This window comes from Triticum urartu, chromosome 3A, assembly GCF_056163025.1.
Source record: "Triticum urartu cultivar PI428250 chromosome 3A, HENAU_Tu73, whole genome shotgun sequence".
In the NCBI taxonomy this organism is placed as follows: domain Eukaryota; kingdom Viridiplantae; phylum Streptophyta; class Magnoliopsida; order Poales; family Poaceae; genus Triticum; species Triticum urartu.
In genome coordinates, this window is record NC_141875.1 from 595,131,132 (window position 1) to 595,154,270 (window position 23,139).

The 23,139-nt window shown below is 43.4% G+C and overlaps 1 protein-coding gene across 1 annotated transcript; it reads left to right on the forward strand.

Annotated features, from left to right (window-relative positions):
• The first annotated feature begins 13,844 nt into the window (after positions 1 to 13,844).
• On the forward strand, positions 13,845 to 16,378 carry LOC125548826 (laccase-8). Its single transcript, XM_048712362.2, has 6 exons — positions 13,845 to 14,001; positions 14,182 to 14,333; positions 14,458 to 14,705; positions 14,785 to 14,907; positions 15,015 to 15,929; positions 16,025 to 16,378. Exons 1-6 carry the CDS (start codon positions 13,915 to 13,917, stop codon positions 16,153 to 16,155), a joined length of 1,656 nt encoding a protein of 551 aa, XP_048568319.2. The 5' UTR covers positions 13,845 to 13,914; the 3' UTR covers positions 16,156 to 16,378.
• Positions 16,379 to 23,139: the final 6,761 nt, after the last annotated feature.

Here is a 23,139-nt window from a genome sequence, read left to right on the forward strand (position 1 = left end):
CTGAAGGTGTAGATACTATATACACATGATGGTTGCATACCGTGCTGGTCGGAGTGCATGCATGACGTTCTCTTCCTTTGGTGTAAATATATGCCGACGATTGAACTTCAGAGGTTCGTATCCTTCTGACGGTGTATGTAGATACTTACAGGATTGCATATTGTACTGATTGGAGTGCATGACGTTGGCGATCTTTGAATTTCAATACGTTGATTGAACCAGAGAGTATCTATTATCTACTTCCTCCGTTCTTAAATGTAAGTCTTTTTAAATATTTTAAATGAACTACAACATACGAATGTATGTAGACATATTTTAGAGTGTGGATTTACTCATTTTGCTTTGTATGTAGGCACTTGTTGGAATCTTTAAAAAAGACTTATATTTAGAAACGAAGGGAGTAGCGAGCTGGATGAGATGCTACACATGCATCGGCAGATTGGCTGCTTGGCTTGCCTGGAGGGCAACAACTTGAATGAGAGTTCGTCACCAAAGGACAAAGTCGTGTTAGTGACGACTTTGCTGCCGACTTGCCTCGTGTTTCTTTCAGCAAAGTGCCGTCGTCGGTAACGCGTTGCGCTGTTCATGCAGTAACCATCCACGCGGGTTTCCTAGGCTATAGGCTGCATTGGCCTTGACGTCTTGTGAATACAAATCATCAATACGATGTTGACAGAATACTAGTATGAGAATATATAACAGAGTATTCGCTCTCGGCTCATTCAATTTAGGATATTTAAATCACTTTAGTGATCTAAAAGATCTTATATTAGTTTATATAGGAAAGAATAGAAAGGATCAAAAGTGAATACCAGTAGCTTCCTTCTTTTTGCGGGTTAACACCAGTAGCTTCCTAAGGCTGCGTGTAAACGGAAGTATCATATGTTAGTATCATGCATGATACTAGTGTATGATACTATTTTCATAATGCGTGGTATTATTAGCGAACCAATCTGTGGTTGAATGGTTAGAGGAACAGTGGTATAGTTGGCATGCATGATACTGTTTTTTTTGGCAACATTTAATATGATACCACCTCCTCTTTTTGCTCATTTAATTGTGTGACACGTGATTAAAAATAAAAAGTCTAGTTGGCATTCATGATACCGCTTATGATACTCCCATTACGACTAGCCTAACGCACGCGTGCATACACAGAAAAAGAGAGAGTGTCAATACCATACTAGCATTGTGGTACAATAACAATATATAAGATGTCTACATACAAATACTGAAGTTCCCTACAATCTGATGCTCCTCGTGCACCCTCCTAAATTGTTATTTGAATGGTCATTAATATTTAAATAAGTTTGGTACTATCAACATGAAATTAGTTAGCATCCGTTATATTCAAGTCCAAATACAACCTATACTTAAAGAAATAAAAAACATAAACCGATTTCTTTGAAAAGGAAACAAAAAATATAGAAGGGAAAGTAAAAGGATACCATGGTTTAGGGAACTCTATGTTTTTACAGCCAAGTTTAGGTCGCCTTTCTAGTTATCTTTTCGCGCAAATCTTGATTCACTATGATGAAATTGCGTTGTCAATTGCTTTTTTTTAGGGAAGAAGAGAAATCACCACGAAGGTGTGAAAACCGTATGCACTTGTCCTCCTTTGATAAATTATAGTTTTGTCATGTCCCTAGAAAGTAGAAACTTGTGAACCAAGGTTTGCTTGGATGACAAGCTCTCCATCTCCGGCCAACATGTTTGGGTTTGACTCTGTAGTTGCAACCTCCGTTCCACGCCCTATTTGTTTATGAAAAAAGTGCCAAGGGCCTTACCTTCTAGGAATGTTCCATTTGTTTTTTGTGGGTAATCAAATTGAAGTTACAATACTATGTTTACTCAAAAAAAACTACAACACCATTTATTCTACTATGTTATAGTACAGGGGTTGACTAGGCGATAACACCTCTATAACTTTAATATCCTGTTGTGTTTGTTAGTTTGTATGTACTGTTGGAAATATGCCCTAGAGGCAATAATAAAAGTATTATTATTATATTTCTTTGATCATGATAATTGTCTTTATTCATGCTATAACTGTATTATCCGGAAATCGTAATACACGTGTGAATACATAGACCATAATATGTCCCTAGTAAGCCTCTAGTTGACTAGCTCGTTGATCAACAGATAGTCATGGTTTCCTGGCTATGGACATTGGATGTCATTGATAACGGGATCACATCATTAGGAGAATGATGTGATGGACAAGACCTAATCCTAAGCATAGCACAAGATCGTGTAGTTCGTTTGCTAGAGATTTTCCAATGTCAAGTATCTTTTCCTTTGACCATGAGATCGTGTAACTCCCGGATACCGTAAGAGTGCTTTGGGTGTATCAAAGTCACAACGTAACTGGGTGACTATAAAGGTGCACTACAGGTATTTCCGAAAGTGTCTGTTGGGTTGACACGGATCGAGACTGGGATTTGTCACTCCATATAACGGAGAGGTATCACTGGGCCCACTCGGTAATGCATCATCATTATGAGCTCAAGGTGACCAAGTGGTTGATCACGGGATCATGCATTACGGTACGAGTAAAGTGACTTGCCGGTAACGAGACTGAACAAGGTATTGGGATACCAACGATCGAGTCTCGGGCAAGTAACATACCGATTGACAAAGGGAATTGTATACGGGGTTGTTTAATCCTCGACATCGTGGTTCATCTGATGAGATCATCGTGGAGCATGTGGGAGCCAACATGGGTATCCAGATCCCGCTGTTGGTTATTGACCGGAGAGTCGTCTCGGTCATGTCTGCTTGTCTCCCGAACCCGTAGGGTCTACACACTTAAGGTTCGGTGACGCTAGGGTTGTGAAGATATGTATATGCAGTAACCCGAATGTTGTTCGGAGTCCCGGATGAGATCCCGGACGTCACGAGGAGTTCTGGAATGGTCTGGAGGTAAAGAATTATATATAGGAAGTGCTGTTTCGGCCATCGGGACACGTTTCGGGGTTATCGGTATTGTACCGGGACCACCGGAGGGGTCCCGGGGGCCCACCGGGTGGGGCCACCTGTCCCGGGGGGTCACATGGGCTGTAGGGGGTGCGCCTTGGCCTAGATGGGCCAAGGGAACCAGCCCCAAAAGCCCATGCGCCTAGGGTTCCACTTAAGGGAAGAGTCGCAATGGTGGAAGGCACCTCTAGGTGCCTTGGGGGGGGGGGGGGGAACCTCCCCTTGGCCGCCGCACCTAGGAGATTAGATCTCCTAGGCTGGCGCACCACCCCCCCTTGGCCCTCCTATATATAGTGGGGGAGAGGAGGGACTTGAGACACCAGCCCCTGGCGCCTCTCTCTCTCCCGTTACGTCTCTCTCTCTCGTAGTATAGGCGAAGTCCTGCTACTGTGACGCCCTGCATCCACCATCACGCCGTCGTGCTGCTGGATCTTCATCAACCTCTCCTTCCCCCTTGCTGGATCAAGAAAGGAGGAGACGTCATCCGTTCCGTATGTGTGTTGAACGCGGAGGCACCGTCCGTTCGGTGCTAGGATCTCCGGTGATTTGAATCACGTCGTGTTCGACTACATCAACCCCGTTCTTTGAACGCTTTCGCTTGCGATCTATAAAGGTATGTAGATGCATCCGATCACTCATTGCTAGATGAACTCCTAGATGGATCTTGGTGAAACGAGTAGGAAAATTTTTGTTTTCTGCAACGTTCCCCAGCAGTGGCATCATGAGCTAGGTCTATGCGTAGTTCTCTTGCACGAGTAGAACACAATTTGTTGTGGGCGTTGATGTTGTCAACTTTCTTGCCGCTACTAGTCTTATCTTGCTTCAACGGAATTGTGGGATGAAGCGGCCCGGATCAACCTTACACGTATGCTTACGTGAGACCGGTTCCACCGACAAACATGCACAAGTTGCATAAGGTGGCTGGCGGGTGTCTGTCTCTCCTACTTTAGTTGGAGCTGATTCGATGAATAGGGTCCTTATGAAGGGTAAATAGAAGTTGACAAATCATGTTGTGGCTTTCACGTAGGTAAGAAAACGTTCTTGTTAGAACCCTACTTCAGCCACGTAAAACCTACAACAACAATTACAGGACGTCTAACTTGTTTTTGCAGCAAGTGCTTTGTGATATGATATGGCCAAAGTTGTGATGAATGATGAATGATCTATATGTGATGTATGAGATGTTCATGCTATTGTACAAGGAATCACAACTTACATGTCGATGAGTATGACGGTGACAGGATGATCATGGAGCCTCAAGATGAAGATCAAAGGAGCCATGTGATATTGGCCATATCATGTCACTATTATTATTTGATTGCATGTGATGTTTATCATGTTTTGCATCTTTTTTACTTAGAACGACGGTAGTAAATAAGATGATCCCTTACAACAATTTCAAGAAGTGTTCTCCCCTAACTGTGCACCGTTGCTATAGTTCGTCGTTTCGAAGCACCACGTGTTAATCGGGTGTGATAGATCCTTACGTTCACATACAACGGGTGTAAGACAGTTTTACACATGCAAAAACATTTAGGGTTAACTTGACGAGCCTAGCATGTACAGACATGGCCTCGGAACACAGAGACCGAAAGGTCGAACACGAGTCGTATGGAAGATACAATCAACATGAAGATGTTCACCGGCGATGACTAGTCCGTCTCACGTGTTAATCGGACACGGCCTAGTCGACTCGGATCGTGTAACACTTAGATGACTAGAGGGATGTCTAATCTGAGTGGGAGTTCATTAATAATTTGATTAGATGAACTTAATTATCATGAACTTAGTCTAAAATCTTTACAATATGTCTTGTAGATCAAATGGCCAACGTTGTATTCAATTTCAACGCGTTCCTAGAGAAAACCAAGCTGAAAGACAATGGCAGCAACTATACGGACTGGGTCCGGAACCTGAGGATCATCCTCATAGCTGCCAAGAAAGATTATGTCCTACAAGCACCGCTATGTGATCCACCCGTCCCACAGAACCAAGACGCTATGAACGCTTGGCAGACACGTACTGATGACTACTCCCTCGTTCAGTGCGGCATGCTTTACAGCTTAGAGCCGGGGCTCCAAAAGCGTTTTGAGAGACATGGAGCATATGAGATGTTCGAAGAGCTAAAAATGGTTTTTCAAGCTCATGCCCGGATCGAGAGATATGAAGTCTCCGACAAATTCTTCAGCTGTAAGATGGAGGAAAATAGTTCTGTCAGTGAGCACATACTCACTATGTCTGGGTTACATAACCGCTTGACTCAGCTGGGAGTTAATCTCCCGGATGACGCGGTCATTGACAGAATCCTCCAGTCGCTTCCACCAAGCTACAAGAGCTTTGTGATGAACTTCAATATGCAGGGGATGGTAAAGACCATTCCTGAAGTATTTGCTATGCTGAAATCAGCAGAGGTAGAAGTCAAGAAGGAACATCAAGTGTTGATGATGAATAAAACCACTAAGTTCAAGAAGGGCAAGGGTAAAAAGAACTTCAAGAAGGACGGCAAGGAAGTTGCTGCGCCCGGCAAGCAAGTTGTCGGGAAGAAGTCAAAGAATGGACCCAAGCCTGAGACAGAGTGCTTTTATTGCAAAGGGAAGGGTCACTGGAAGCGGAACTGCCCCAAATACTTAGCGGACAAGAAGGCCGGCAACACCAAAGGTATATTTGATATACATGTAATTGATGTGTACCTTACCAGTACTCGTAGTAACTCCTGGGTATTTGATACCGGTGCCGTTGCTCATATTTGTAACTCACAGCAGGAGCTGCGGAATAAACGGAAACTGGAGAAGGATGAGGTGACGATGCGCGTCGGGGATGGTTCCAAGGTCGATGTGATCGCCGTCGGCACGCTACCTCTACATTTACCTACGGGATTAGTTATAAACCTCAATAATTGTTATTTAGGGCCATGTTTGAGCATGAACATTGTATCAGGATCTCGTTTAATACGAGATGGCTACTCATTTAAATCCGAGAATAATGGTTGTTCTATTTATATGAGAGATATGTTTTATGGTCATGCTCCGATAGTTAATGGTTTATTCTTAATGAATCTCGAGCGTATTACTACACATGTTCATAGTGTGAGTACCAAAAGATGTAAGGTTGATAATGATAGTCCCACATACTTGTGGCACTGCCGCCTTGGTCACATAGGTGTCAAATGCATGAAGAAGCTCCATGCAGATGGACTTTTAGAGTCTCTTGATTATGAATCATTTGACACGTGCGAACCATGCCTCATGGGAAAAATGACCAAGACTCCGTTCTCAGGAACAATGGAGCGAGCAACCAACTTATTGGAAATCATACATACTGATGTGTGCGGTCCAATGAGTGTTGAGGCTCGCGGTGGCTATCGTTATGTTCTCACCCTCACTGATGACTTGAGTAGATATGGGTATGTCTACTTAATGAAACACAAGTCTGAAACCTTTGAAAAGTTCAAGGAATTTCAGAGTGAGGTTGAAAATCAACGTGACAGGAAAATCAAGTTTTTACGATCAGATCGTGGAGGAGAATACTTGAGTCACGAATTTGGCACACACTTAAGAAAATGTGGAATAGTTTCACAACTCACGCCGCCTGGAACACCTCAGCGTAACGGTGTGTCCGAACGTCGTAATCGCACTCTATTAGATATGGTGCGATCTATGATGTCTCTTACCGATTTACCGCTATCTTTTTGGGGCTATGCTTTAGAGACTGCCGCATTCACTTTAAATAGGGCTCCGTCAAAATCCGTTGAGACGACACCGTATGAATTATGGTTTGGAAAGAAACCTAAGCTGTCGTTTCTAAAAGTTTGGGGATGCGATGCTTATGTCAAGAAACTTCAACCTGAAAAGCTCGAACCCAAGTCGGAAAAATGCGTCTTCATAGGATACCCTAAAGAAACTGCTGGGTATACCTTCTACCTCAGATCCGAAGGCAAGATCTTTGTTGCCAGGAATGGATCCTTTCTAGAGAAAGAGTTTCTCTCGAAAGAAGTAAGTGGGAGGAAAGTAGAACTTGATGAAGTATTGCCTCTTGAACCGGTAAATGGCGCAACTCAAGAAAATGTTCCTGAGGTGCCTGCACCGACTAGAGAGGAAGTTATTCATGACGATCAAGATACTTCTGATCAAGCTCCTACTGAAATTCGAAGGTCCACAAGGACACGTTCCGCACCAGAGTGGTACGGCAACCCTGTCTTGGAAATCATGTTGTTAGACAACGGTGAACCTTCGAACTATGAAGAAGCGATGGCGGGCCCGGATTCCAACAAATGGCTAGAAGCCATGAAATCCGAGATAGGATCCATGTATGAAAACGAACTATGGACTTTGACTGACTTGCCCATTGAATGGCGAGCCATAGAAAATAAATGGATCTTTAAGAAGAAGACAGACGCGGATGGTAATGTGACCATCTATAAAGCTCGGCTTGTCGTTAAGGGTTATCGACAAGTTCAAGGGGTTGACTACGATGAGACTTTCTCACCGGTAGCGAAGCTAAAGTCTGTCCGAATCATGTTAGCAATTGCCGCATTCTACGATTATGAAATATGGCAAATGGACGTCAAAACGGCATTCCTTAATGGTTTCCTTAAGGAAGAATTGTATATGATGCAGCCGGAAGGTTTTGTCGATCCTAAGAATGCTGACAAGGTGTGCAAGCTCCAACGCTCGATTTATGGGCTGGTGCAAGCATCTCGGAGTTGGAACATTCGCTTTGATGAGATGATCAAAGCGTTTGGGTTTACGCAGACTTATGGAGAAGCCTGCGTTTACAAGAAAGTGAGTGGGAGCTCTGTAGCATTTCTCATATTATATGTAGATGACATACTTTTGATGGGAAATGATATAGAACTCTTGGACAGCATCAAGGCCTACTTGAATAAGAGTTTTTCAATGAAGGATCTTGGAGAAGCTGCTTATATATTAGGCATCAAGATCTATAGAGATAGATCAAGACGCCTCATAGGTCTTTCACAAAGCACATACCTTGATAAGATTTTGAAGAAGTTCAAAATGGATCAGTCCAAGAAAGGGTTCTTGCCTGTTTTGCAAGGTGTGAGATTGAGCTCGGCTCAATGCCCGACCACGGCAGAAGATATAGAAGAGATGAGTGTCATCCCCTATGCCTCAGCCATAGGTTCTATTATGTATGCCATGCTGTGTACCAGACCTGATGTAAACCTTGCCGTAAGTTTGGTAGGAAGGTACCAAAGTAATCCCGGCAAGGAACATTGGACAGCGGTCAAGAATATCCTGAAGTACCTGAAAAGGACTAAGGAAATGTTTCTCGTTTATGGAGGTGACGAAGAGCTCGTCGTAAAGGGTTACGTCGACGCTAGCTTCGACACAGATCTGGATGACTCTAAGTCACAAACCGGATACGTGTATATGTTGAATGGTGGAGCAGTGAGCTGGTGCAGCTGCAAACAGAGTGTCTTGGCGGGATCTACATGTGAAGCGGAGTACATGGCAGCCTCGGAGGCAGCACATGAAGCAATATGGGTGAAGGAGTTCATCACCGACCTAGGAGTCATACCCAATGCGTCGGGGCCAATCAAACTCTTTTGTGACAACACTGGAGCTATTGCACTTGCCAAGGAGCCCAGGTTTCACAAGAAGACAAGGCACATCAAGCGTCGCTTCAACTCCATTCGTGAAAATGTTCAAGATGGAGACATAGAGATTTGTAAAGTACATACGGACCTGAATATAGCAGATCCGTTGACTAAACCTCTCCCTAGGGCAAAACATGATCAACACCAGAATTCCATGGGTGTTCGATTCATCACAATGTAACTAGATTATTGACTCTAGTGCAAGTGGGAGACTGTTGGAAATATGCCCTAGAGGCAATAATAAAAGTATTATTATTATATTTCTTTGATCATGATAATTGTCTTTATTCATGCTATAACTGTATTATCCGGAAATCGTAATACACGTGTGAATACATAGACCATAATATGTCCCTAGTAAGCCTCTAGTTGACTAGCTCGTTGATCAACAGATAGTCATGGTTTCCTGGCTATGGACATTGGATGTCATTGATAACGGGATCACATCATTAGGAGAATGATGTGATGGACAAGACCTAATCCTAAGCATAGCACAAGATCGTGTAGTTCGTTTGCTAGAGCTTTTCCAATGTCAAGTATCTTTTCCTTTGACCATGAGATCGTGTAACTCCCGGATACCGTAAGAGTGCTTTGGGTGTATCAAACGTCACAACATAACTGGGTGACTATAAAGGTGCACTACAGGTATTTCCGAAAGTGTCTGTTGGGTTGACACGGATCGAGACTGGGATTTGTCACTCCATATAACGGAGAGGTATCACTGGGCCCACTCGGTGATGCATCATCATTATGAGCTCAAGGTGACCAAGTGGTTGATCACGGGATCATGCATTACGGTACGAGTAAAGTGACTTGCCGGTAACGAGACTGAACAAGGTATTGGGATACCAATGATCGAGTCTCGAGCAAGTAACATACCGATTGACAAAGGGAATTGTATATGGGGTTGTTTAATCCTCGACATCGTGGTTCATCCGATGAGATCATCGTGGAGCATGTGGGAGCCAACATGGGTATCCAGATCCCGCTGTTGGTTATTGACCGGAGAGTCGTCTCGGTCATGTCTGCTTGTCTCCCGAACCCGTAGGGTCTACACACTTAAGGTTCGGTGACGCTAGGGTTGTGAAGATATGTATATGCAGTAACCCGAATGTTGTTCGGAGTCCCGGATGAGATCCCGGACGTCACGAGGAGTTCCGGAATGGTCTGGAGGTAAAGAATTATATATAGGAAGTGCTGTTTCGGCCATCGGGACACGTTTCGGGGTTATCGGTATTGTACCGGGACCACCGGAGGGGTCCCGGGGGCCCACCGGGTGGGGCCACCTGTCCCGGGGGGCCACATGGGCTGTAGGGGGTCCGCCTTGGCCTAGATGGGCCAAGGGCACCAGCCCCAAAAGCCCATGCGCCTAGGGTTCCACTTAAGGGAAGAGTCGCAATGGTGGAAGGCACCTCTAGGTGCCTTGGGGGGGGGGGGAAACCTCCCCTTGGCCGCCGCACCTAGGAGATTAGATCTCCTAGGCTGGCGCACCACCCCCCCTTGGCCCTCCTATATATAGTGGGGGAGAGGAGGGACTTGAGACACCAGCCCCTGGCGCCTCTCTCTCTCCCGTTACGTCTCTCTCTCTCTCGTAGTATAGGCGAAGTCCTGCTACTGTGACGCCCTGCATCCACCACCACGCCGTCGTGCTGCTGGATCTTCATCAACCTCTCCTTCCCCCTTGCTGGATCAAGAAAGGAGGAGACGTCATCCGTTCCGTACGTGTGTTGAACGCGGAGGCACCGTCTGTTCGGTGCTAGGATCTTCGGTGATTTGAATCACGTCGTGTTCGACTACATCAACCCCGTTCTTTGAACGCTTCCGCTCGCGATCTACAAAGCTATGTAGATGCATCCGATCACTCGTTGCTAGATGAACTCCTAGATGGATCTTGGTGAAACGAGTAGGAAATTTTTTGTTTTCTGCAACGTTCCCCAACATGTACCTGCAGTAACATCCTTTGAGTCATTTCAAGACCTGGTCATCTTGCCAGTTGTCACTTTGTTGGCATCATTTTGTCACTAATTTAACCATATAAAAATATTCAGAATATAATCTAAACAACCATTCATTCTAAGAAAATACTTGTTCTTTTACATGGCGTATTGACCGTATTTTCGCATGAAAATTTGTAGACCAATATGTTTGAACGTGAATACAAATTTATTAACTTTTTTTAGAATCATTCAAGATGAACTAGTACATACACATTTGAAACTCAAGCACCCACCTTACATGTACATTTGCTTTTCTCAAAAAGAACATCACCCTTCCATTCACAATAACAGAAGGGCCTTCCGTCTCAGCAAAAAAGGACATTCCATAATAAAAAAACATTATTGATTGTAAACCAAACATAAACATAACTACATCGTACTTTGTTCTCCCTAAACACAATCATGTTATATGCTTTGTTGAAACTAAATATGATATACAAAATAAAGATGATATACACCAGGTTTCTTTTTGACTTTCCTTATTGCAGAAAAGTATAGCAAAGACTAAAACATACCTTCATTTGTTCTTTTCCACAAGTTTACCCGTAACAAGTGGCCGAGAGGAGAATTTCTCAGTACCGACGAAATCAACTTTGTGGATCTAATTTCGACCCCAAGTTACCGAGGTCATGCAAAGATACAATTTGAATTAAAGAGCTTGTATTTCTTCCGTGTCACAATCTAAGTTGTCCAGTGCATTGACATGATCTTTAATTAACGCGATAGTTTCGAACAAACATAAATATAAGTTATGTTGGTTTACATGGTCTTCGAGTTCCCTAGTTCATTAACATAATTTAAGTGTTTCAACCCTTTTTATAAACAAAAGATACAATCTGAAATCATATTCTACAATGGACCGTGCTAGTAACACGAACAAGACTATCAATTTTGATTTTTTTTATATTAGTAGTGTTAGCATACATTTTTATCTAGTCTTACACGTAAATAAAGATACATTCAAGAAGCAGAGTAGAGTGCACTTTTGTTTTGGTTCTAGTTCTACATATACAAGATGACGTTATAATAATGACAAACACTAAATTAGCTAAAATGGTTCGCCTATAGTATGTGTCCTAACATTAACCGAATGGTACACATAAGGTCCCAATATGTATCTAAGGTGTATCATATGCATCAAATATAAGACGTGATTCTTCAAATAATCTATGTTTTTGTAAACTGTAAGGGTTAAATATAGATTTACATGTAGTGAACTACCATTTAATATGTTTTCGTGAGAGAAATCACTTTCCTTGGTTTACGATAAGGGTGTCTTCTGTCTTTATTCCTTATAAATTGGCCTTAAGGTCTATCGACCTCGTCTGATATAACAAACCAAAAGTCCTACAATATAAGACCTCCCTTGGATCTTAAGATGGGCTTATACAATAATGGGGCAACCACCTATTCAATAGAGGAACTCACCTATGAGTGAAAAGATGCCGCTACAATACATATAGTGTATTATATTCTCTTCTGGCTTGGCCATAGGACAAATGCCCAGTCTTTGCAAAATTGGCTTAAAAACCTTCTCACAATGTTTGTGGCCAAACCTTAGGGATTGTTTTTTTTTTTTTGCTTGAGACCCAATTTTTCACATATTGGGGACACCCTAAGAGTCCTATCTATAATAATATAGGATATAATTATCTCTTTCACATTATTTGCCTTGTTCTCGAGTGGCTTCTTATGCTACTATACTTGTTTCTAAGGATGGGGGTGCATGGATCCCTCAATTGTTATGGCGTACATGGCACTTGTGCAATGAGACATGGCGCATGGGAAAGGAGATGCTTCACAATAACTACTGGTCGTCACCCCGAAATCTTAAAGTTGGTGCAATAGTAGATATTAAATGGAAAATTCCACACAAAAAATATATCAAAAGGAAAAAAGATTAGTGCTGAAGAGGCATGTGGTGGTCATGTTTGTACAATTGAGATAGAGTATGGGAATGCCCGCCGGACAGCTAGGCAAAGCTTAATATTAACCATATTGATTTTGGTTGGTGCTTTATATATAGAGCGGGGCGAAAGCCTATTTCGAGAGAGTTTTGTCTAGGAAACATGCAAAGCTTGGGCATGCTTGTTTGGAATTGGCAAGGTGATGTTCTCTCCTATCCTATTGGCGCTTCATTTGCCAATGCTCATGTGTGCAGGAGATAGAGATCCTAGCATGTGCTGAAGGAATTTCCCTGGTGACATATCGAGTGTGGATGCCTGTTGTTGTGGAATCCGACCGCGTCAGTGACTAGACAATTCTTTGAGATCACCATCGAGAGGCACGGTATTCGATTTCCTTGTTACCAGATTTTCGAATCCACGAGGCTAAACGCGAGTGTAACTTAGTTGCTCACGAGCTTGCCCACTTTGCGTGTGGGAATGTGAACTCGACAGTGGCATTTGGATGCACTTGCATGTATCATAGATCAACTTAAACTGCGATGTAATGATGTTATGAAATACGAATAAAATTCTATTTACCAAAAAAAATTAGGGTTGCACATCAACATTTTGTGGGCGAATATCACGTGAAACCACACATTAGGTTCTACCATGCTACCATCTCATGGTAGCACTTCTAAAAGGTTTTGAAAATCTCTGATTTTCTTTGTGCGAATGTTGACATGATATATGTCTACAATCAAAGAGAATTTCGAATCCATATTTGATATAACAGAGAGAAACAAAAAAAGACAAAGTTGTAGACACTATTCACATTTGGATCCCAACATTTAATTAGGTGTTGTGTTTAAGATACAACTGACGTCTATGTTCTGCGGTTTGGGTAAACCACACGATGATAAGACTTGTTTTCTGGAGGCAATATAAAATGGTCATGATTAAGTCAAATCGCGCAGAATACATAGGGAGGTGACGGCTACTCTTGAGCATTTGAAATCGTCACGTAATAAGAAGAAATCTTTCTCGGCATCAATCCATTGCCCCCTCATTCTTTGAGAGCCTGCTACGGAGGGTTGACCTTGGAGCTACGCCGTTTGTATTTAGTGTAAATTTCCTTGTGAAGTAGTCTGGAACACAAATTGCAGCCGCTATCAACAAAATGACGGGTACTTCCGCGATTATATATCGTCGTCGCAGTCGGATTACATCGTTAACGCAAGCTCACACGCCAAGAGGATCATTGGATCGATGATCGTCGGTTGCAAGACTTGTTCCATTGCCGATTAGTTCCGCAAACGATAAGTACGTACGTACGTGTAGATAACAAGTGGCTATATCTCTATATATAGAAGGACGACCAAGCTTACAGTTTTGTAGTTTGCTAACTGATCTTGCTTGCTGCTCAGGAGTTGGGGTGATGGAGGGAGCAGCCATGCTCGTGCCGCTCTTGCTGGCTCTCTGCGCGGCCATGGCGAGCGCCGCAGTCGTGGAGCACAACTTCACTGTAAATTTCCTGCACCCTTTCTTGATATCATTATCATCTGCAGTTTTCAAGCCTTAGTTCAACCGCATATTTAGTTGTGTAGTAAGTCGTTCCACTAGTAGCATATTCATGTGCCCAACCATGGCGATGTTCCATCTTTGTAACTTGTGTGTGTACCGATGCATGTATGGCAACACGTAGGTGGGCGGCATGAACATCTCCCAGCTCTGCATGGACAGCGTGATCTACACGGCCAACGAGCAGATGCCCGGGCCGACCATCGAGGCCACCGAGGGCGACACGGTGGTCGTCCACGTCGTGAATGATTCGCCGTACCCATTATCACTCCACTGGTAACGATTCACTAGCACATGGTTTTACATCCGTTTAAGCGATAAGTAATATGAATCGAAGGAAGCACTTCTTTACGTTTCACGATGTACGTCGAACTTACGGGTGGCCATCATCGTTGCAAAGGCACGGCATATTTCAGCTGCTGAGCGGGTGGGCCGACGGGGCTCACATGATCACGGAGTGCCCCATCCAGCCCGCCGGCAACTTCACGTACCGCTTCAACATCACCGGGCAGGAGGGCACCCTGTGGTGGCACGCCCACTCCTCGCTCCTCCGCGCCACCGTCTACGGCGCGCTCATCATAAAGCCCAGGAATGGCACCGACGGCTACCCGTACGCGGCACCATACGGCGAAATTCCAATCATACTAGGTATACATACATACGCGTGTTAACGTACACTGCAAACGTACATGGTGCAAGTCTTCACATGCAGTTCTTTCTTTGGCAGGCGAGTGGTGGAACAAAAACGTGGACGATGTGGAGAAGGACGCGCACCTGACCGGCCTAGGGCCGGAGGTGTCGGACGCGCTCACCATCAACGGCAAGCCGGGAGACCAGACGTCCTGCAGAGGTACGTACAACCCAATTTACAAGTGAAAATGCTTCCATAATCGCGTCGAGTCACAGCAATATATGCGACTGAAAATTTGCCTTTGTGTATATTTTGAACAAAACTAGGTGCTGGTATCTTCGAAGTGGAGGTGGAGTACAACCAGACGTACCTCCTCCGCATCATCAACGCCGCAGTCAATGTCGAGCTCTTCTTCAAGGTGGCCGGCCACAACTTCACCGTGGTCGCCGTCGACGCGAGCTACACCGAGCCGTACGCCACCGACGTCATCGTCATCGCGCCGGGCCAGACGGTGGACGCGCTCATGGCCACCTCGGCGGCGCCGGGCGGCCGGTACTACATGGCGGCCAACGTGCTCGAGAGCAAGACCGTCCAGATCCGGTTCAACAACGGCACCGTCACCGGCATCGTGACGTACACGGGAGCGGCCAACGGCACGGCCCCCTCCATGCCGGCCATGCCCGCCCCCACCGACGTGGTCACCGCCGGCAGGTTCTACTGGTCTCTGAGGGGCCTCGTCCGGCCGGTCGACCCGCCGTTGCCAACGACGGTGGACCACAGCATGCTGGTGGAGTTCGGGGTGGACCAGGCGCCGTGCGCGCCGGACCAGACGAGGTGCGGGGGGTTCGCGCTGGTTGCGTTCATGAACAGGAACTCGTTCCAGTTCCCGAGGAACGCGTCGCTCCTGCAGGCGTCCTTCGACGGCGTCCCGGGCGTGTACACGGAGGACTTCCCGAGCTCCCCGCCGCCGCTGCCGGGGATCCGGAAGGCCACGTCGGTGAAGAGGCTCAACTATAGCGACGTGGTGGAGGTGGTGCTGCAGAGTGCAGCGTACAGCAGCGCCCTCGGCACGGAGAACCACCCGATCCACCTGCACGGCTTCAACTTCTTCGTGCTCGCGCAGGGGCTGGGGCGCTTCGACCCCAACGCCACGTTCAACCTCGTGAACCCGCGCGTGCGCAACACCGTCATCGTGCCCGGCGGCGGGTGGACCGTCATACGGTTCGTGGCCAACAATCCAGGTGAGTTTATGTGAAATTAGTTGTCTGTTTCATATGCTTTGATGCTAGCCTCGGACTGTGTATGTTAAGTTGTTAACCTATCGCCATGGCTGTAGGTATGTGGTTCATGCACTGTCACTTGGACGCGCACCTGCCGTTGGGGCTGGCAATGGTGTTCGAGGTGCTCAATGGTGCGGCCCCGAATATCCTTCCTCCGCCTCCCGAGGACTTTCCCAAGTGCTACTGAAGCAACATCTACACAATGCTTGACAAGTTCGTCGACAGAGAAGTGAGATATTGTATGGGACACCTGACGTGCCCATATGTACCACAAGTATAATGTACTACCAGACACGGATTTATTTCATTATCTTCTTTGCGTTCATGTTTGATTTGATACTTGTTTCCAAGGTGGCTTAGTCAATTGTTCTAAGCTTTCGGTTCTGAATAAAGCTACAAAATTATGTCTACTGCGTAGTCACCACCCAAGTTTTTCTTCTCCTTTAAAAATAGCAAATGCTATCTATTGTTCGAAGAAATTTAGAACAAGCCTTTCAGAAAATGGAGAAGGGGGGAGGACAAGAACGGATCTTATACCCTTTCCAGCCTCACAAAGGCTTTCGCCCGTCCAAAGAAGACCTCCACCTCAACGCCTGATAGACGCGAGAGCTACATCTCGCATTCAGCGAGACGTATGGATCTCTCGTTGAAGCCTCTGGAGTAATCGGGGTAGTCTCGCATTCAGCGAGAGATCTCTAGAGTAATCGGGGTAGTCTCGCATTCAGTGAGAGATCTCTAGAGTAACCAGGGTAGTCTCACATTTAGTGAGAGATCTCTAGAGTAATCGGGTCAGCCCATTAGCGTTTTTTTTAGAAAAACTGAGTAAAAGGGAGCGCGTGGGGGGGTCGGACCTGGGACCTCCTCGCAGCTTCGTCACACTAATAGTCACTGAGTTCGTGTCAAATTACGTGGGCAACCTACTAGAAGGAAAAGAGCTCGTTATACACTTTTTTTTCCTTTTTTCTCCATTTTCTTCTGTTTTATTCGGTTGTCTTCAGTACCTTTTTTGTTTTCTTTTCTTTCTTATCTTTTTTCTTCTCCGCTTTTTTTGTCATTTTTTTTACATTTATTTCTTCTGTTTTCAATGGTTTTTTTCTGTTTTGTTTTGTTTCTTTTCTTTTTTCTTCCTCGTTTTGTTTGTTTTCATTATTTCTACACTTGTTTATTTGATTTTATATTCATTTTACAATTTCTTTGGTTTATTGTGTTTCTATTTCAGTTTTCTTTGTTTCTTTTGTTTTTCATTCTACATTTTGTGTATATATCAACAACATTTTTCTAATACACGTTTAACATTTTCCAATACAAATTTAATATTTTATTAATACATGGTCAACAATTTTCCATAAACATTTTAAACATTTTTCAAATGTTTGATTAACATTTTCCAAAAGCAAAATTAAGATTTTTTGAACATACAGTCAACATTTTTGGCTATACACACTTTACACTTTGTCAAATGCTTGATTAACATTTTTCAAATGTAAGATTAACATTTTTCAATACATTGTCAACATTTTTTCTATGCATATTCAACATTTTCACAAATGCTTGATTAATATTTTCTGAATGCAATATTAAAAACAAATTGAACACGTGGTCAAAAAAATTCTATACACATTAAACATTCTCCAAATGATTGATTAACATTTTTCAAATATTTTTTTAACATTTTTAAAATGCTTGATTAACATTTTTTATACAATATAAAAAATCATCATTTTTAATACATGGTTAATATTGTTTCTATACACATTTAAAATTTGTCAAATGCTTGAGCAACATTTTACAAATACTTGTTCAACATTTTTTCCAAATGCTTGATTAACATGTTTATACATAATGAAAAAATTAATCAGCTCTTAAGACATGGTCAACAATTTTTATATACACATTTAACATTTTTCAAATGCTTGATCAACATTTTTCAAATATTGTCCAACATTTTTTTCAAATACTTGGTTAATATTTTTATAACATGTTAAAAAAATCATAATTTTTAATACATGGTCAACATTTTTGGATGCACACTTAACATTTTTCAAATGCTTGATCTACATTTTCAAATACTTGTTCAAAAAAATTCAAATGCTTGATTAATTTTTTTCGAATACATGATTAATTTTATCCACCTATTTAAAACATTTTTTGTATACGTGATAAACATTTCTTCTATACACATTTAACTTTTTTTCAAATGCTTGGTCAACATTTACCAAATGTTTGTTATAGAGTGTTTTTTGTAATATATATTTTTAATATTTTAACGTATAAAAATATTTAAAAAGTGAAGCAAAAAATGAAACAAAAAACGTAAGGAAAAACAGAAAAAAAAAGACGCTCGGCTTGCCTCGGTCCTTGGTCGGCCCATCTCAGTCTCCCCTTGAGCGTGGATTCCTATGAAATTACTAGTTGAGAAGTACTCGTTGCAAAGATCACTCCAACTCCCTTGGTTGCGACAAGTGGCGCACATATAGCGCGTCACTTGTCGCAACCTGGAGTTTTCCTTTTTTTTAATCCGTTTATTCAAACGTTTTTTCTCTCAAACCATGCGTTTAAATCTCGAACCGCTTTCACTGTTGGATTCCTCCCCTCGAGATTTTCAAAACTAGATTCCATGTTGATAGGTTTTGATGAACTTTTTTTTACAAAAATAATCGGACGAAAAAACCAAACCGGGAGCACGGGCTTTTTCCTTTCCAAAAGAGGCACGCCCGTGCATCTCACGAAATCACAACTGTGACTCTCACGGAAGCAAAACTGTGACTCTCGCGGAAGGAAAAAAAGAAAACATGTTTTTTTTCGTTTCCGTGGAGGCACGGCCATGACTCTCGTGAAAGCACAACCATGCCTCTTGCGGAAGCATAACCGTGAGTCTGTGACTCTCGTGAAAGAAAAAAAAACAAAAATGCGTTTTTCCCTTTCCGTGACTCCCGCGAAAGCACAATCGTGCCCCTTGCGGAAGCAAAACCGTAACTCTCGCAAAAGGAAAAAAAATAGAAAACACATTTTTTTTTCTTTTCGAGAGGTATGGTCGTAACTCTCGCGAGAAGACAACCGTGTCTCTCACGGAAGCAAAACTGTGACTCTCGCAAAAGAAAAAAACAGAAACACGTTTTTTTTCGTTTCTGAGAGGCACGGCTGTGGCTCTCGCTAAAGCACAACCGTGCCTCTCGCGAAAGCAAAACCGTGACTCTCGCGAAAGGAAAAAAAAACAGAAGACGCATTTTTTCCGTTTCCGAGAGGTACGGCCGTGACTCTCCCGGAAGTAAAAAAAATAGAAAACGCCTTTTTCCATTTCCGAGAGGCACGGCCATGACTCTCGTGAAAGCACATCCGTGCCTCTCGCGGAAGCAAAACCGTGACTCTCGCGAAAGGAAGAAAAACAGAAAACATGTTTTTTTCGTTTTCGAGAGGCACGTCCATGGCTCTCGCGAAAGCAAAGTCGTGCCTCTTACAGAAGCAAAACCGTGACTTTCACGGAAAAAAAGAAAACGCATTTTTTTACGCAAAAGGAAGACCGGTGGAAAACCAAAACGTTGAAAAAACCAGAAAAAATCATTTAAAAAGCTGAGAACGCGTGCGAAAAAATAAAAAATACAAAATCGGGAGCGTCCAGAGCGTGACATGTGACGAATGGCTAAGAGCACGCCAAGTGGCGCTGATCGTTGGGAGGCTTCCGAAGGATCACTCGTTAACTAGTTGCTCTCGAGTTCCTGGGAGCTTCTATTCAGCGTGTTAAGCACCAGGAATGGCGCCATCCCTCGTGGACCAGCCCATGTGCTCAACTGTTGACTTTCGAGGGAAAAAATAAACAAAAATCGGAAAAAATGATAAAGGCTGTGAATCAATAAATGTTCATGGATTTTGGAAAAAATTCATGAATTTAAAAAAAGTTTATTGGTTTGAGAAGTTCATCAAATTTGAAAAATAGTTCATTGATTTGGAAAAAAAAATCATGGATTTTGAAAACAAAAGTTCATTGAATTTGAAAAAAGTTGATCTAATTTGAAAAAAGGTTCATACATTAAATACAAATATCAGCAATTTTGAGCAAAAAGTTCATCGATATGAATAAAAACTCGAATTTGAATAAAGTTCATCATAAAAAGAAAAAAGGAAAGAACAAAGAGCAAAAGATATAACTAAACACGTCTCCTTATTTGGCCATGTGGTTACCACAGCGCTCGTCGAGACTTGAGGTCGTGTGTTCGACTCACTCCTCGAGCATTTTTTGAAGATTTAATTTAAAACACTGAAAAAAAATACTAGATGGGCTGGCTCAGCGCGGGGACGCTTCAGGCGTCCTTTTGTAAAATATACAGTAACGGGCGCCTGAAGCTCCAAATATTGCCAGGGTTCCTACACTCTCGCCTTCAGCGAGAATGGAATATAGGGGGGCCCCCAGATAGAGGATTCAGCCCCGCGGGCCCAACAACAAGGCGAGCAGTTCGCTCACGATGCGCAGGTTCTCCCGTTTTCTAGTGGCCTGGTTCGCAGTTGACTGGTCACAGTCGACCATTGACTTTTCGAGAAAGTATGTTTTTCGAAAGCAGAATTCTCAAAAAATGTTCATGGATTTGGATATGTTCACAATTTTTTTAAAAACCATGGGTTCAAAAATATTTTATGGATTTGAAAAAAGTTCACGAGTTCAAAAAAAATTAACAAATGAAAAAGTCCATGAGTAAAAAAAATCACAAATTAAAAAAAGTTCATGAATTTGAAAAAAATAAAATATTCCTTTTTTGGATTTAAAAAAAATCATGCATTTTAAAAAAGTCCACACATTTGGAAAAGAAAAAGGAAAAGGAAAATGAAAAATAAATAAACAGAAAACCAAAAAATGAGTGGGTTAATCAACAAGTGTAATGCTTCCTGATGCCTTATTAGTGCTCAACCCAAGAAATATTTGAAATAGCTTTATGCGTGAGAATTTTTATAAATCACCCTTTAAAGTTATGTATGGTCATAGTCCTAGATACTTTGAAGTTTGTTTCTTTTGATACTGTAGCTCCTGCTGATATCCCATGATGGTTGGAATACAGAGAAGTGGTTAATCAGTCTACCAGGTAACAGTGGCGGAGACAGGGGGACCAGCAGGGGCCCTGCCCCCCCCCCCCTAACATCTCATATTTGCTGCTAATCATCTAATGAACAGTGCACAATTAGTGAGTTTTTTGCTGCTAAAAACAGACTTCTAGTGATTTGGCCCTCCCCAACCTGTTCTAACAGCCCTCGCCCCCCTGATAATTTTTTCCTGGCTCCGCCACTGCCAGGTAACATCTCTCGAGAACTGAACAAAAAATGAAACTCAACAAAGAATGAAGAATCAAGCTCACAAGCATAGAACTGAGAGGGTTTTGCCACGGGAGAGAAAGTTCTTGAAACTTCAGCCATATGTGCAAACTGCAGTAGAACACACAATTAATAAAAAGTTTTTTTAATTCTCTTTTCTTATTACCGAGTGAATTGGAGAACTTGCTTACATAACGCATCTCCCAGTAGTCAGTATGGTTCATCCTGTTGTCCATATTTTGCATCTCAAGAAGTGTGTGAAACCACCTTATCAGGTACACAAGAATTTTCCTTTGTTTAATTCTTCTCTTTGAGTGTTTGTCAAGGTTTTGCAACAACATGTGCGTCTTGCAGGGGACCAGACCATTGCTCAAGTGTTGGAATGGAATGATTCACCTCTTGATGCAGCTACGGGGAGGACTTGGCTGAGCTCAAGCAAAGGTTTCCCAGGGTGCCGTCTTGGGGACAAGTCACAACTCAAGATGGGGGGATGCTTGCAGCTCAAGCTATAGGAAGAGCAATGACAAGCGGAAAGAGAAAGCTTCAACTTGTGGGCCTCGAGATCGTCCACTTGACAAGCCAGGCTACCCCAATGGTGTGGAGACCTGAACTGGGCCCGTTAAGGGTGTGTAACATGTTCGACCGCTTAGCTGTATAGTTTCTGCTTTGTTCCACTCTTACTTGGCCAGGAGGAAAGAAAGGTTCTGGCCTGGATTCGAATGTCAAACTCGTTGTAATCCAGACTCGCTGTGAGGGTGGATGAGAGGATAATTCAGAGAGAACCACCATTTCCAGTCGCTCATTCAAAAGTAAGAGAGAGCTTAGGGGCCGTTTGGATCGTGGTCGATGGCTACCACGCCAAAATCTTGGCGTTGACTGGCTGCATGGGTGGATGTTTGGATCATGGCCCAGCTTCCGTTGCCCCGCCAATATCTTGGTAGCCTAGTTCAGAATCAACACCCACGCGCGGGCGAGATGCGGGCGGCCAATTGCTCCATCAAAATTTTGGCCCTCCCTTGATCTGGCGTGGCCGTACTGGGCGTAATCCAAACAACCCCTTAATCCTTATAGCAGCCTCCACCCTTGCTTCGTAAGCATATACTGATTACTAAACAACTAGAGGTCTGTGAAAGCCCATGCCACCAGCACACTTCGGGTACCGCTATGCCTAGCCACTTTGTCTAATGCATCTTTCGCTTGTGCCCATCTTCTCCCCACCAAAACCGTGCCACAACGTTCGCAATCTCTTGGTGCACTTCCATATTAACAACTTTTCCTTTTTTGAAACAGAGACATTAACAACTTGAAACAACTCATAGAATAAGTTGAGATAGCTTAACATATTGATTTTTAATCAAGACTTTTCATGACTGCTTATCTTTGTATACATAACTGGTGTTGTAATTTTGTGATGTGTTTTATAGTTTCACCGTTGGATTTAGGCCCCGTTTGGGAATACTCCGCTCCACGTTCCGCTCCGGGAGCGGACGGAGCTGCAGTATGAAATCTGGGAGGGAGCAAACTGCCGCTCCGCAAAATCTAGGAGCTGCTGAATTCCCGAACGGGGCCTTAAACTTTAGAGGCTGAATATTCGGCGGTCCACTAATTGCACCGGTGTTCTGGCTGGTATGAAGAGGTGTATTTGCCGTTTGCTCCAATTTCTTGCAAGTCGACGTTCAGCCCTCCCCTCTTCGTCGGAACATGGCGTGCAAGTCAAAGCCGGCCAGCGGAACTTTCTCTCCAAGCCAAAAACGGAAGGAAGAAGAAAGGAGAAGGAACGTGCGTACAAGACGAAAATTCCTCAAACAATGTGCCGAAATCGAAAACGCCTCCGTGGAGCAACGCGCGCCGCAGCTCACGCACCATACCTCGT

Coding starts and splice junctions, on each gene's coding strand:
- LOC125548826 (XM_048712362.2), top strand. CDS start 13,915: ATGGAGGGAGCAGCCATGCTCGTGCCGCTCTTGCTGGCTCTCTGCGCG. Junction 14,002..14,181: donor TCGTGGAGCACAACTTCACT/GTAAATTTCCTG, acceptor GGCAACACGTAG/GTGGGCGGCATGAACATCTC. Junction 14,706..14,784: donor CGAAATTCCAATCATACTAG/GTATACATACAT, acceptor TTTCTTTGGCAG/GCGAGTGGTGGAACAAAAAC.